At 41.7% G+C, this 15,300-nt stretch overlaps 1 protein-coding gene across 2 annotated transcripts in view; it reads left to right on the top strand.

Annotated features, from left to right (window-relative positions):
- Window positions 1-2,966, top strand: part of CDCP1 (CUB domain containing protein 1) — a 29,478-nt gene extending 26,512 nt beyond the window's left edge. For both annotated transcript variants that reach the window (XM_065832956.2, XM_065832957.2), the window contains one exon: window positions 222-2,966. In XM_065832956.2, coding sequence (XP_065689028.1) covers window positions 222-669 — 448 coding nt within the window. In that variant the 3' untranslated portion in view covers window positions 670-2,966. The remainder of the gene's footprint in view (window positions 1-221) is intronic.
- Window positions 2,967-15,300: the final 12,334 nt, after the last annotated feature.

Here is a 15,300-nt window from a genome sequence, read left to right as displayed (position 1 = left end):
GTAGGTAACCAAATATTGTGAAGTTATTTTCTTCTCTGCCAATAAAAGCAGGTCTAGACTCGAGAGTTATTTTTCCTAAGGTTGCAAGTAAAGCCTTCGATCCAGATAGGTTGCCTGACCCTGGATAGGTGGGTTGGGTAAACAGGAGCTGCCATTATTGAGTTCAAATGCAGCAGCCATGTGTTGTTTCTGACCTGTTAACAATTCCAACTCCGTAACAGGAAGAAGAAAAGCCAAAATCCCATGGTGGGAGTGTACAATGCTAACGTGAATACCCAGGTGCCTGGAAAAAAAGGCTTATTTGCGAAAGGGAGGAAAAACAATGAGTCTCACGTCTATGCAGTTATTGATGATGCTATGGTCTATGGGCACTTGCTGAAGGAATCCAATGGCACTGTCACTCCAGAAGTTGATGTGTACAGGCCTTTCGATGGACCCGTTGGTAGCTTGCCACCTTCTCCACCTCCGTTCTCCTTCAGAAAAGATGTTAAACATTCTCCTAGCAATGAGGAACTTCCACCTCTGACGGACACAGACCATGACACTTACACATTTACCCATCAGAAATTGGGGCAAACGGAGGACAATGGAGATACAAATGAAAAGAGTAATGGAGATACGACCACGTCCTTGATGGAAAATAAGGAACAGGATGGATTAGCAGAGTGATTTTACGCCAGGTATAGCAGTTTCCTGTGGAAATACAGGTTACCTGTAAGGACAAGGGTCTAGGGAAGAAAACTGAAAAGGAGTGTTATTTTAAAATGTGGTGTGATGTTTTGTGTTTGTAGTTTGTTTTGGTTTGTTTTTTAATTGAGCTGTTGATAGCTTTCAGTTTTATAGTTAACATCTGGCAAACTCAAAAACAGTCGAGACACTCCAGGACTGCATGCACTTCTGGTTGTGAAACAGGTGGCAAAGGTACACTCCTGCTTTCTATTATACAGACATCAGGAAAATGAATTCCTAACTCCCAGCTTAAATGGAGTGGGAAGAGTGGTTTGTCCAGAATGTCCTCCCTTCTCTCTAACAAGTTTATTTACTGCTGTTGGTCGGTGACTCCTCGAAGGCGTAGGCTACATCGCCATCTCAAGGCAGCTCCAGATTGCACAGATGTCTAAGGAAAGGAGGTGACACTGTCATTTCCATCACCTGCTACTTGAAACTTCATCGTATTTAGCAGACTGATGGGAATATAAGTGTAGTGAAAGACCACATATGCTGCCTGGGAGAGCTCTGTGCGTGTAAATCAGTGAGAACGCTTGAGCTTGGGCTCTTTTAGTTTAGAAGTAAAATTATGAGTTTTCTCGAGTTTCCAACAGATGTTATAATACTTGTGATAGCACTGTGTGAGCCTACATCAAAGACTCTGTTTTATTTACTTTTTTACAAAAACAGTTTCAAAAGTCTGAAACAATTTGTGATTCTCTTCAGATGCCTATAGCATTTACACTTTGCACTTCTGGCTCAAGTAAGAGTAACTATTCAGTGAAGAAATAATGATTTTTTTATTTAATAATTATCAGAAAAAAGAGTAAAGAAAACATTTCCAGCAGGTAATTTGTCTGAAATGAAAAGTATGAGAGTGAATTCATAAGGAAAGCCTAGATTTTTTTTTTAATTATTATTATTTTTATTTTTTCATCAATCTGAATTTAACAACCATGTTGAAATTATGATGGGGACAGCTTTTGGTTTCTAGTGGGACTTATACTTCAGTCATCTAGCTGCCTTTGAAAGCCACCTCTTGAAATCAGGTAAACAGTAGGTCTCATTTTTAAGTGCTGTAGTAGCACACGCCTCAATTTCTGTGCCTTTTAAAACTTGAGGGTCAGATCTTCATGCAGAGGACTGTGGGTATATTAATGAATTTGCCTTTTTTATACAAACATCTGGCTTGTCCAGGTGTGCAGTTACTGAGGTTCTTTCCAATTTTGCATGCAGTGTTAGACCAAATGACTTGAGAATTTCTCTCCAAATGTCTTATTGTGATTTTTTTTTTATTGCCTAAAGATACACAAAGGTGCCATTAAACTTTTATACAGTATTGCATGCAATAATACTAAACATATAATAATGTCTAAAATGAAAATGTTTTTACTGAAAACCTTACTGTTTACGTCAAAAAAGAATGTGGATTTCTTCCTGTGTTAACCATGCTAGCGTTGCAAATTGACTATTTATATGATCAAGTGTGTGTATTTAAAAGTGTATATACCATAATACTGCTTGGACCACTGTAAGATTCAGTATAATGTCATACCTGACTCAGTTTTCTGTAGCATATAGCAAAACATGTGCCATCTAAAAGTGCCTTTTAATTGTTTCAGGTATCTTCCTGATTATGTTTATCACTTTTAATATAGAAATGTGTATTCCTAGATCTCTGGCTAGTCACTGGGATCACATATTTCAATGTGTACTGGGTCATTTTCGTGTCATTTGAGAACTTAACAAAATTTCTGCAATACCAATTTCTGTTTTTCTCAGGTAACTGAATTGCCACAATACCTTTTTATCAGAGTATTCCAGCTGTGCATTCATCCAGTCAATGTTTTTCACTTCTCCTTTATTGAAAAGGTATGAGAAGTCTGTGAGAGAAATTCAAGGCTGTCTTATCCCTGTAGCTCAGTTTCTGCATTTTCTTAGATGAAATTGTTTAGGTCATGTTCTTTCTAACCATCTGAAGAAAATGTAATGGAGGTCGGGCTTTTGTTCACAAGCTCTTGATCTTTGAAGGAAGAATATGATGCTTGTTGCCTATTGTTTTTATTTGTTCTGTTTTAACTCAACTTTTGTTATGGCAATATGAACCTTAGTTTACAGTTGTTTCCAGTCTAAGGTTGACTTTAACACCACTTACTTGGGTATGTTTAGAGTTCAGGCACAAATCTGAGTTTGGTTTTCATTAAGAGAAAGTTGTGACTCAATTTTTTTAAAAAAATAAATAAAATATAATGATACTACCAGCTGGAGTAACTAGTGTATGTCTTTCTCATGTGTGTAAACTCAACCTCGAGTATTTCTATGTCCGGCTCTTGGTAGCTGCCCCATTGCCCTAAATGAGTTTCTAGAGAACCAAGTTTCTTGGGATAATATACTGCTGACTGTGCTTATCCTTTTTCTTGCATAGCCAGTGATATGATATTAATTGCTGGTTTTAAAAGCATGTGTTTAGATTGTTGGTGAGAAGGATTGTAAAGTATTTGAAGCTTTCAATATAAAAATAAATAGTTCAGCAGCTTCTCGGTAGGGTCATGATGTTTGTAATTTATTCAAGCCCAACTGACACATACAATTGAATTCTAAATGAATTTCTTTTCAGGGATAATACCGTAAAAGTATGTTTCAACGCTAGTCCTTCAGCCCAGAGGAGACCCTTTTGAAAATGTATAAAGCCCTTTTTTATTTGAAATTAAAGTGCCTGGAATCAGTACATACTGACTGCTTTCTTGGTTTTTGTGTTGTTGGTTGGTTTGTTTGATTTTTAACTGTTTTGAGGCAAGTTTAATGCACATAGAGAGTTATGTTTGAAATTCTCGTTACTGAGCATCCCAGTAATTTCTGGGAATGGATCCTAGGCTGAATTAGATCTACTATTTGAAGGCATAGGAAACTCAGCAAGGATCAACCAGTCCTTAGTCTCCAAAACTACCACTTAATATAAACATAAATTAAGGTACTTACCATTTGGATCTCCACTGAGATTGTGCCATCCTGGAGTGGTTCCTGTGCAGTGGTCTTTATCTCAAAATGCAAATGTCTAAGTCTATTTAACCACTAATTGAAAGATGTGGGTCCATAGGAAGACAGCACTTCAGAAGCGCCTGGCCAGGATGTAGTTTGCTTTTGAGGAGTGGAGGGGTTTGTTGCCCAAAGCAGCAAAGCTGAAATTATATTTCTTTCTTCTTGGGCTTGAGTCAGTGAGGTTTGGACAATTTCAGTCTATCAAAACACTCTTTATTTTAAGCTTATTTTAAGTGCTTTATTTTAAGCACGTATGTGAATAATCTAGTGCAATTTCCAGACAAATCAAGAGCCTTTGGATTAGTCTTTGGATTACAGCAAAAGTTGTAGAGCACCAGCAAGAAATGAAAAAGTGGTTTCACCAGACAAATATTGAGACTTCAACACCTCAACCCTAGCAGAAAAAAATGATCAAGTTACTCTGAAGAAATTATCCTGGGATACCATTGAGTGTGACAAAGAATAAATGTAAGTATGAGAATTTGGTTTTGGTCAGGGAGAAAGCAAAATGCTCAATAACCTTCATCCACGTGCACATCTTCACCAGCCAGCGTCTAATTGTGGGCTGCAGTGTACACAAAGATGGGAGCAAATCTGTCTCCCCAAAAACTCTGAAGCCAGAAACTAAAAAAAAAAATAATTATAGGATTTATTCCTTTAGTCTAAATGGCTTTCTATATCCAACCTAGCGATTGGTTTGGTTTTGATAAAGTATAGCTTCCCAGCAATTACATAAGCATGGGTTACCTAATTTTCTTTGAAACTGAGGAATTCTGGTGCGGAAAACTGATCCAGCCTGGAGGAAGGGACTGTCTTTTTGCAGGGATTTAGAAACTTCTGGCATGTTTCTTCAGCAACATAAAAGAAGCATGGCAAATTGTTTCAATTAGCAACACTCCTAGCATTTAAAAAGAGTTTTGTGTGTGTGTGGTTTGGGCTGCATCCCTCTCTTACATGAAGGAATTGCTACGCTGCTGCACACAAGTCAGGCTTTATGCTTCTGGGCAAGATGAATTTTCAAAAACTTGGAGGAGCTGTTTCGTTTCCTGCCATATTTGTGTGTGTGTTTTATATATAGATAACGGGGTTTTTTTATCCTTGTACAACTGCTACAGTCATTCACAGCTGTATAAAGAGTGCTGTGCTGCATCCTGTCAAAGGTGCTCTAACAGAGCAATATTCTGTCAGCACACAGAACGTTTTTTAGACAGGAGGTTGGAAAAATGACCTCACTTTGTGTAAGCTGTTTTCTCAGAAGAAAATGGGGGGGGGAAGTTCTACTGATATCCTGTCATCTTTACAGCATTTTTTTTTTCTAACTGGAAATAATTTGATTTTGAGAAGTATTATTTAGAACAAATGACATGTTCAATGTAAAGTATGTAGTCCCCTTTTTTTATATTTCTTTTGTTGTCAGCATAAAGCTGGATTTTGATACTGCTCACCAAGGAGAATGTCTGTCCTACACACATGGCTGCAAATCCATGCTGAAAGGAATGGTGATCTGCTCATGGGGTGGAGGAGAGTGCTTTTTGTTCCGAGGTGGGTTTTTTTGTTCGTTTGTGCTGGGGCGGTTGTTGCTGTTGTTTGGTTTTGGTTCAGGGTTGGTTTTGGTTTAGAGTTGGTTTTGTTTGTTTCTTTTAAATGCAGAAAATGAAAGCAAGTTTGTGAAAGGTGCAAGAGGTTCAGGATACATCAGGGTCCCTACAACAACTTCAACATATCTGCTGTTTTTCCCAGTAAGGTTTAAATACTGATTTTTACTGCAGTACTTGCACAGCCACAGCCCCTCCATTAAACTAAACTAAACTCAACTAAAAGGAGCAAGCTCTGCTTGGCTGAAGTGCACCTCGACTTTGAAACCGATTTCTCCCTGGGGCATGCTTGGGCATTGCCTCTGCTGTTGTATGGGACTTTTTCCTTCAGAAATGCTGAAGTTTTGAGTGGCCTTAGGCTTCCTGGTAGTGGAGGGTGTTGAAGCTTTCCCACTTGGACTGACCTTTCCCCAGTATTTTTCAGAGGCCTTTGGAGCCATGGTTGCTCATTTCTGAATGTTACTTGAGGCCATCACTGGTGCCTGCTGAGCTGTGTCCAGCTCTGTAGCTGTTAGTACAGGAAAGACATGGACCTGTTGGAGAGGGTCCAGGGGAGGCCACAAAAAAGATCCGAGCTCTGATCAGAACACCTCTGCTGTGAGGACAGGCTGAGAGAATTGGGGTTGTTCAGCCTGGAGAAGAGAAGGCTCTGGGTAGACCTTATTGTGGCGTTTCGGTATTTAAAAGGAGCCTATAAGAAAGACGGGGACAGACTTTTTAGCAGGGCCTGTTATGATAGAACACGGGGTAATGATTCTAAATTAAAGGAGGGGAGACTCAGGCTAGACATGAGGAAGAAATTTTTTACAATGAGGGTGGTGAAACACTGGCCCAGGTTGCCCAGAGAGGTGGTAGATGCCCCATCCCTGGAGACATTCAAGGTCAGGCTGGATGGGGCTCTGAGCAACCTGATCTAGTTGAAGATGTCCCTGCTTATTGCACGGGGTGTGGACTAGATGGCCTTCAAAGATCTCTTCCAACACAAACCATTCTATGATTCTATGATCCTGTAAGGTCAGAAAGGATGCATTCTCCAGTGGGGTGGTTTGGGTAAATACTGGGAGAGATGAGGGGATATTTCAATTTCAGGGGGTACTTCAGATGAAACAGGGACAAGTTTGGGTGTTCCTCTTTCTCAGAAGCCCTGGGTATGGTTTTGCCTGAAGGGTGGTATTAGGATATTCTGGACCTTTGCCATTTGCCACCATGAGAAAAGTATCCCTTTCTTTGATCATTGTTTTAAGGGCTAAAACACAACAGACAGATCTTATACAGGCGGCTTCCTCCCTACATGAGATTAATCACAGCAAGGCATCTCTTAAGTAAGTGTGTATAAACCTAATTTTCTGCACAGAAGAATCTGGCCTTAAGTGAGATTCACCCCTTTGTCTCAGGAGTCAGAACTGCAGGCTCCGGAACCCAAGCATCTGTTTCAAATTCATCATTTCAAATCCTTTTATTTAAAAGTTTCGTTTTTATTTTGTTTTAATTAAAAGAGAAGCAAATTAATTGGGCATTTCTCCTCTCCAAATGCTGCTTTAATTGGTGGATTCTGAAAAAAATAACCTGAAAACAAATATGCATAGATGTTGTTCTGTAGCATATGGTAAAGTACAGAGGCAAAAAAGTGATTGCTTTACAGTTTAAGCTGCCAAGTAGAGTTTTGTTCATACTAAACACAGCATTTGCACTTCAGGGCATGATTTCATGAAGCTTTCAACTTTGAAGGCCTGCATATCCACCAGTGCCTTCCCACGCTGTAGACACTGTCAGAGTTATGCTACTTAGAAAAATAATGCGAATTCTGATGTCCTCAATAGTGAGGGCTTTAACGATAAATGCTGTGATAAATGTTTTTGTATAAGAATAATAATATTAGTAAGATGCAAACTCTAAACCTTGAATCTTTATGGATTTCGCATTTCCACAGTAAATTAAAACTGTTCTACTTTCTGCCAAATCAAACCTGTTTAGATACTTGGTAATTACTTTCACAGCTTAATGCTTTACCCAGTCAAAAGTTTGAAAAGATTCATGTGTTTTCGCTTAGTTTGTTTCCTTAAATTAATGAGAGTTTATTTAATAAGTGGTAAAGCCTAAAAGGTAAGCAAAAGCATAATGGAATCTTCTAGTACGATTGTTTGGTAACCATTTTATAGCTTAGCCTTCTAGAGTAATTAAAAAAAAAAAAAAGGCAGCAAGCCATTAGATCTTGCTATCTAATTTATTTTATTTGGATTAACAGACAAGTTTCTAATTATCTCAGACTAGCTTAGGAAAGTATATTGGTTCATTCATATGTCTAATATTCCAGTAGACAATTTAAATTTTTCCTTACTAGTCAAACATTTGAGGAAAATGGGCATTTTACTTTATACTTGTGTGTTCTGACATTTGATTTTTTTTTTTGGCTGATCAGTTCTGCAGGTCAAACTCCTACATGTTCTCCTTAAGTTTTTGTGGCTACACGTCTGGGTTAAAATATGAGATTCAGCTTCGGCTGAAAGGAGATGCTGGATTTCTGTGACAACATTTCCTGATATTACCCATGGGGCATGAGTCTCAAGGAATCTGTGCCCAGGTTACAGCTGGAAAGGCAGCACTGCTGGAAGACAACTCAACTGGAAGAGGTTGAACCATGTGTCAATGAAGTTCCTTCAAGAACCAACTAAAAGGTGGATTTTTGTCATCACCCCCCTTTCTTTTCCTATTGTTATATTTTCATGTCTTGTTTTCCCTTCTCCCCACACACCCCATCAGCTGAATTCAAAACAGAAGTCTCCAGAAACTACTTTTTTTGGTGAATGTTCTCTGAGATTTACAATCATCAGCTGATGCTGAGGTGAAACACTTTCAACCTCTCTCTACAATGTATTTTTCACTCTAGCCACACCAGAGTTTGCTTAGATTATGGCAAAGCTGCTGGGTGAGATTTGCTACAGCGAGGTCCCCAGATTTTGCTGCCACAAAGTAGCGGCAGGTTCAGGGTTGAATGAACTGGCATTACTTGAATTGTTTACATCTCAGATAGTTGGAGAAGTACTTGGGAAAACATTAATACATGTAGGGAAAACTCAAATTGTTCCAGAAACTATTGCTTCCCTTGACATGAATGACTCCTTGTATGAGTACTAACTAGTTAGACACCAAATTAGATGGAAGTGCACAGAATAAGCCAGGTCCACGAACAGTGCAGCGAACCATGTCGCTACCAGTAACCTCTTCCCAAGAAAAGCTTTACAAAATCTGTAATTGCTTCACTAACATTTACCATAGTAAAAATGTCTCCACCAATTCACAGTTTGCTTTAGCTGATGCAGTGGTGATGACTCTATGGCTTTCTGCCACTGATGAACCACACAGAGGAGCTGTTCCCCTTCCTGCTACCTCAAAGTAGAAAAAGATGGTGAGAATAGTGCATCCCTTCACCCTTGAAGGCTCAGATACCAATTTTAACTTTAATCATCAAGGTGAAACTGATCACTTATTCTAAGGGTAGGTATTTTCCCATATGTTTCCTTTTGGACCAACTTCACCTCCTTCTGGTATTTCATACTGTTAACAATTAATAATGTATGCCGAACTTTGTGTTGTCTTACGTCATCATTGTGAGGATGAAGATGCAAGAGGAGGATCCCAGTATCTGTGGCAGGAGCTGTGAATGATGCTTTCTCTGTTCCTGGAAAAATCACAACCACCACTCTTTCCTACCAATAACCCTGAAATGCAGTGTGTAGGCAGGCTGTTGGTGGGTTTTTGGGGATGGCACAGACCAAATGTGCCTCCCTTCCCAAGCCAGAAGTTGCTTTTGATGGCATTAGTTGAAGTTAGTACCCCACTGGCTATTGAGTCTCTGCTCCTAGCCATGATTTAGTTAAATCACTGTTCTGCACTAACCTTTGCCAGCAGAATGTCTTTAGGTAACTCTATGCAACAGTAGGAACATGAGATATCACCTTTGCCAACATTAACAGTGGACCCTAAGCCTAATCCTTTGGGTTTTGGCTAAAAAAATGGTCACATCTAGGTCATGGCCTGGGAAAGTGAGGGAGGGAGGGAAGTAGAAGGCTGCGTTTCTGCCTGGGTGCTTAAATTTCATCCTTTTCCACAAAGCTACTGCTGTAATAGCGTTTGCTGTGGTTATTGCTGCTGTCATGCTTGCAGTGAATGTACTAACCCTGCTATGAAATTACTGGTACAGGTAATGAATGATGATATAATTGAAGTGGTTTGTATAAAGGTTTCCAGGTGACCTCAATTTTCACATGTTCCTGATTTTTTTTTTCTTTTTAAGTACTGGATACCTTAATATCTCTTACTTTGTGTGTTATCCTTCATTGTACAGGATTCAAACCTGAAGTCACATAATAGCAATGTCTATAATACTCAACTGCCTCCTGCATCATGATCACAGCCATAAGACAGATGTTTCTGGGCACACATGGAGCCTGGGTACCATGTACCCAGGAACCCTGCCTCATCCCAGCCTCTGCTTCTAAACCAGCTTCCCACGGTGATGCCTTTCCTGATGAATAAAAAAGCATTAGTGTCTCTGGGACATGACAATGGCAAAGGGCTGGAACATAGATGTTATGATCAGGGACCTTATTGGTGCTTGTGCCATGGATCTTATTTACGCTTATAAATATCTCAAAGGTGGGTGTCAAAAGCATGGAACCAGACTCTTTTCAGTGATGCCAAACGATAGGATGAGGGACAGCAGGCACAAAGTGAAACATAGGAGGTTCTGCCTGAACATGAGGAAAAACTACTTTGAGGGTGCCAGAACATGGGACCAGGCTGCCCAGAAACTATGTGGAGTCTCCTTCTCTGGAGACATTCAAAACCATCCTGGATGCCTTCCTGTGCAATCTGCTCTGGGTGAACCTGCTTTAGCAGGTGGGTTGGTCTAGATGATCTTCAGAGGTCCCTTCCAACCCCAACCATTCTGTTTGATTCTGTGTGTGATCTGGTAGTCTTTTAAATTTTCCCTCACCTTTGACAAAGCTGCACTTTTCCTGCAGCTCTGCTGAGAGCAGCTGAGGAATGAGTCCATGGGCACTTGTATATGAGATGAGCAGGCATGAGAGGATCTGGCTGCTATAGTCCCTATTTTATCTGCCTGGTAAGGCTTGAATTTAACTGAGAGCTTGGTTCCTGGACCAAGTATGGCTTAAGGTTTCCAGGCATGTGTAATTAATTCCTTGTTGCTCCTGTTAGCTGAAATCCCAATGCTGCACTTGTGCACCTCAACCCTACACTAAACATCCTGGATTGCTCCGTGCTTTGGGGTGCAACTGAAGAAGTAGTTGGATTCCTGCAAAATACAATGTGTGCAGATAAGCTCTGACATACTGCAGTTCCTGCAGGTGGATAACTGGTCCAGAGACTAAGAAACTGACAGATTATGTGTAGGGGCTGTTTTTAATAGACAATTTTTATGCAACTTCATCTCCCTGTGCCATGGAACTATCAACTTTAATCCCCCAGGAGAGGGATTTTAAGGAATCAGGAAAGGGGAAGGACAGCAGGAAAGGAGTGGTATTGTCAGCCCCACGCCTGGTAGATGCTGTTTCTTCACAGCGGGATGTAAGAGGACAGGTGCTTACACAGCAATATCTCAGGACCACAAGTTCTGCCTCACATCTTTGTATGATCTAGAGCCAGATAACTGCTGCCTCTGTGTTGTTCTTCCCCAAGAGAAGGCGGTTGGCTTCCTGTACCTTGGGGCCATCCATCTGCTCCGGGGATTTTGGTAATGGTCAGCTTGCTCCATCATGTGAGAACTGATAAAAGAAGAAACCAAGCAGTAGATGTCTCAGGAGGGCCTGGCAGCTTATGGACACCTCTCCTGTTGATCCCAAAATAGGAGGGGATCAAGAAAACTGTCTTACCCCTGATACAGCCAGTTCCTGAGACTCAAGATTGTGATTTTCTATGGACCTCCAGGGTCCTCCAAGTCCCCTGACTAGCACATGAATCAAAGGCTGAATCTTTGCTTTTGGGTATCTGCTCACTGCAACTGGGCCTTCAGAGCTGTCTGCTCTCTTTTTAATCACTTGATAAAAGCCATGAGGTGGTTTTATATCTGGCTGTGGATGCTACCTACATCTGAAGTTCCAGCAGTCTTAAAAACAAGCTACTTGTATAGGCTGACATACCAATTCTTGTGAATGTTTGGAAGAAGGAAAAATTCTCAGTAATGACTTTTTGTTTTGTTTTGTCTTCAGGCTTTCTACATTTTATATGTAAATTGGTTTGTTGTTTTTTTTTTTCCCCCAGTACCGTGCTTTCAGGATTGCTTATCTTTCTCCAGTGATATGCTATGATTACTCACTGCGTTTGCGTTCGTTTTGGGTGCGTACATTTTAAATTAGGAATAAAAAGTGCTGATTGTTATTCTGCTTCATTTTTCAAAGGAAGTTCAGTTTCTAGGCTGTGTAGAAAACTGTCGGTCATTGACTGTATACAGGTATATAGCGCCCCACCCACACAGCTCCTTCCAAGTCCTTGCTCTTCAATGCAGCCAATTGTTTGACCTTGTTAATAAGCAGTGGTATTCCTGGAGTGTTTCCTAAAGGTTGACTGGTTTAAGGTCTACCCACTTGAGGGTTTGGCTTTCTGCTCTGACATTTTATAGAACAAAGTGCAAGAGCCAACCTCCTGTGCTGTGTTGCAGCACCTCTGAGCTGGTGCACAGGCAGGTGGGACCTGTGGCATCTCCCATCTCCCAAGGTTTGGATTTCCCCTTGTCAGTATGGCTCAGTGTTTGAGGGGCAGGGGGGTGGGTTTGGATCCAAGCCTTCCCAGCAATGCAGCGGTGTCCAGGTTGCACATGAATCTAGAAGAACTTGAAGCTGCCCACGGGCCAACCTGCTCTAACAGTAGAGCAAATCTGTCACTGTGGTTGCACTGATTCACAACTGCATCTGCCCACTCATGAACTTTGTGTTTAGACTAATCATTTAATATAAAAAAAATATATCTCATTTGCTTTGTGGTGCTTTGGTGGAGTTTTTTCAGTTTACTTTCTGTTGAATATGAAGTTTCAGCTCTTGTCTTCTGATCATATTTGGCAGAGCAGCAAGACCTAGTATATAGAGCTCTGGCAACACTACAGTGAAGAAATAATCTCCCACAGGAGATTATTTTATCAGCTTTCATGATAACCTTTCTATACAGGAAGGCTTTTACATGACAGCTCATCCATCGGGTGCCCGAGGTCATCAGGTCCCCCTGAAATACCCATTTCTCCCCTGTGACTGTAGAAGAGGTCCTGGTTACCTAGGCAGGATCCCTTGCTGGGTCTCTGTGTCTTCATATAGCAGCTGAGGTCGGTAGGGACCACCTCTTGCTCAGAGCAAAGTCTTCTGGAGAAGGTTGTCCAGGGCCATGTCCAGTCGGGATTTAAGTATCTCCAAGGATTGGAGACTCCACAGACTCTCTGGGCAACTTGGGCCAGGGTCTGACCACCCTCACAGAGAAGAAGTTTTCTGTTTAAGCAGGATTTCTTGTATTTCAGTTTGTGCCCATGGCTCTGTCTTCTCTACCTGTCCCCATCAAGCATTTAAACGTGTGGATAGGACCCCCCTGAACCTTTTCTTCACCAGGCTAAGTCCCTGCTCTCATACAACAGCTGCCCCAGTCCCTTCATCATCTTTGCGGCCCTTCACTGCTCTGGCTCCAGTAAGTCTATGTCCTCCCCTGTACTGGGGAGCCTGAACTGGACCTGGTGCTTTGGATGTGGCTTCACTAGTCCCGAGAAACACAGAAACGTGGTACAATATTGAACACCAGAGGCCTTGCTTTTGGGATCCCTGTGGATGGGTGTGATGGAAATAAGAAGCATTCCTGTTTCTGCAGTGGGAAACTAAGCTGGCCTCGGGTATTTCTGCAAAGCAGTAGGTGGTGTAGGTTTTATTTCCTCTTTTGCATTTTTTTTCATAAGCTGTAGTGCTTCCCAAACAGCATTTGCTACACGTGGCTTCTCGAGACGTGTTCTTCGTTGCTGGCCTACAAGGTTGGCATGCAGCTTGTGTGTTTCATTCTCCTTGCCAGGCTCAGGGTTAGCTTTCTAACAGGGCTGAAGTGAAAGCAAATATTTTCTGTGATTAGCAGTTGGCCTCACCTCTTGGCAGCACAGTCATCTGTGGGTTTCTGTCTCCTTCCCAGGGTGAGGCTGGACACTGAGTGTACACCCAGGCTGTAGGCGCTGGGTGCCCCATGGTGCCCAGTGTGGGTGCAGGAGGTTGCAGGAAGGTGATGCAGCCACCAACCTGATTGCACAGCGCAGGACAGAGCAGCGAGGCTGCTGGGTGCGAGTCACAGCTAAGGTGTTTGTGATTTTATTTTTAGCTATATTTGCAACAGTCCCCAGCTGTTACCTTTGGATTCTCTCCAGGTTCTTCTAAACTGGAGATGCTTTTGGATGTTGTTAGGGAATAAAGCACTATGTTTTCATTCTGTACACCATAGTCTGATACTTTCTCAACCTCTGCTTTATCTTCTACCTAGAAGGAGCATATTTTTATCCTCTCTATCAGTGTAGTGACCCTCAACTGTTTTATATTTATGCTCCCAGTGGTCATTTGGCTTACCCTTGTTTGCTGAGCCTCACAGATCTGTGTTTCTTTCCTGCCTATGGCGGCTTCTGAGCTGAAGAAATGTAACTTCAATTTAACTTTTTATTTTATTTGCAAAAGGAGAGACCGAGAGGTCTGGTACTGAAGTGGGGTTCAGAGCTTAAGTAACAGCAGGGTCAAACAGTAAAGCCTATAGGAATAAGAAGGCTCAGTGGGGCAGGAGAGGAGGTGCTCCTTCCCTTTTGACATGTATCCTACTGATGGTCTCATCCCACAGCTGGACGTAGGAAGTGCCTTCCCCTTGGGGCAGGCAGGAGAAGTGTTCGGGAGCTGCTCCTTGTGAAAGATGATGGAGAGAGACTACATGTGACAGGGTGAGAGACTTGAGTTGGAGTAACCCTCAGGCTGTGCAGACAGGCACAAGGAGTAGAGATGTCAGGTTCAGTTGCTTGTTCTGAGTAGGAATTTTCTTCCTCTCTCCGCTTGGGGTCCTTTTCCCATGTCACCGAACTTTCTTGATCTGAATTTACCTGGGACTGCTAAGGATCGAGTGCCATAAAAGTGTTCAAGACTCAAAACAAGCTTTTGACTTGTGACTCCCAAAGTCTTTCCCACCTTTACCTGACTGTCCCTTTTACTGACCAAAGCCAAAAGCAAGTTGGCCAGGGCACTGACAAGTGTTATTAGTTTGCTGTTCTGGTCCTTGCTCAGAGAGATACTTCTGAAAGTTATTAACTGTTTTATGGTTAATAATTTTACTTTTAACCATTTGGTCCTTTGCCTCTACTTCAGGACCTTGGTGAACTGGGTTTAGGGCAATCAGCTGGATAAATGAGCATAGTTCTACTGAAGTCAACTGTGGATGGTGTAGTGCTGGGTTAATGCTTTCCATGGGCTCACCCAGTAACTTTTCTTCTTTTGTTTATATAAATACATGTGCATTTCATGTTTCATCTTTCCTCAGCCATGTTACAGAGCCACATGCAGTCAAGTGGCACAACCAGTGGCACAAGCTCTTACACAACATCTCCTATTTTAATAACACAAGTTTCGTTTGAGATTGCAGACATCACAATATGTTGGTTCAGATGTGGTCACTTCCACATTTCTTTTTCTTGGAGTTAAAGCTGAAGTTTCTTTCCGCTAGTCTGCATGCCTTTGGTTGGGATCACACTTTGTTGACAGCAGATGTTCTTCTCTGGCTTGAGTGCCAGAAAGATTTAATAGAAGATCAAAAAAAGTGACGCTTGTCCCAGCCCCCAGCAGATGGACCCCATCAGGCCATGCTGGAGTAGAGGCAGCCAGTGTCCCCCATTCAGCCTCTCCACCCCGGCATCCCCTGTGAGCACAAAACATGGGGTTGGTCACAAACAAAT

Source organism: Patagioenas fasciata, chromosome 2 (assembly GCF_037038585.1).
Source record: "Patagioenas fasciata isolate bPatFas1 chromosome 2, bPatFas1.hap1, whole genome shotgun sequence".
Classification (NCBI taxonomy): domain Eukaryota; kingdom Metazoa; phylum Chordata; class Aves; order Columbiformes; family Columbidae; genus Patagioenas; species Patagioenas fasciata.
The sequence above is the reverse complement of the archived record's forward strand: the minus strand, read 5'-3'. Positions and strand labels throughout refer to the sequence as shown.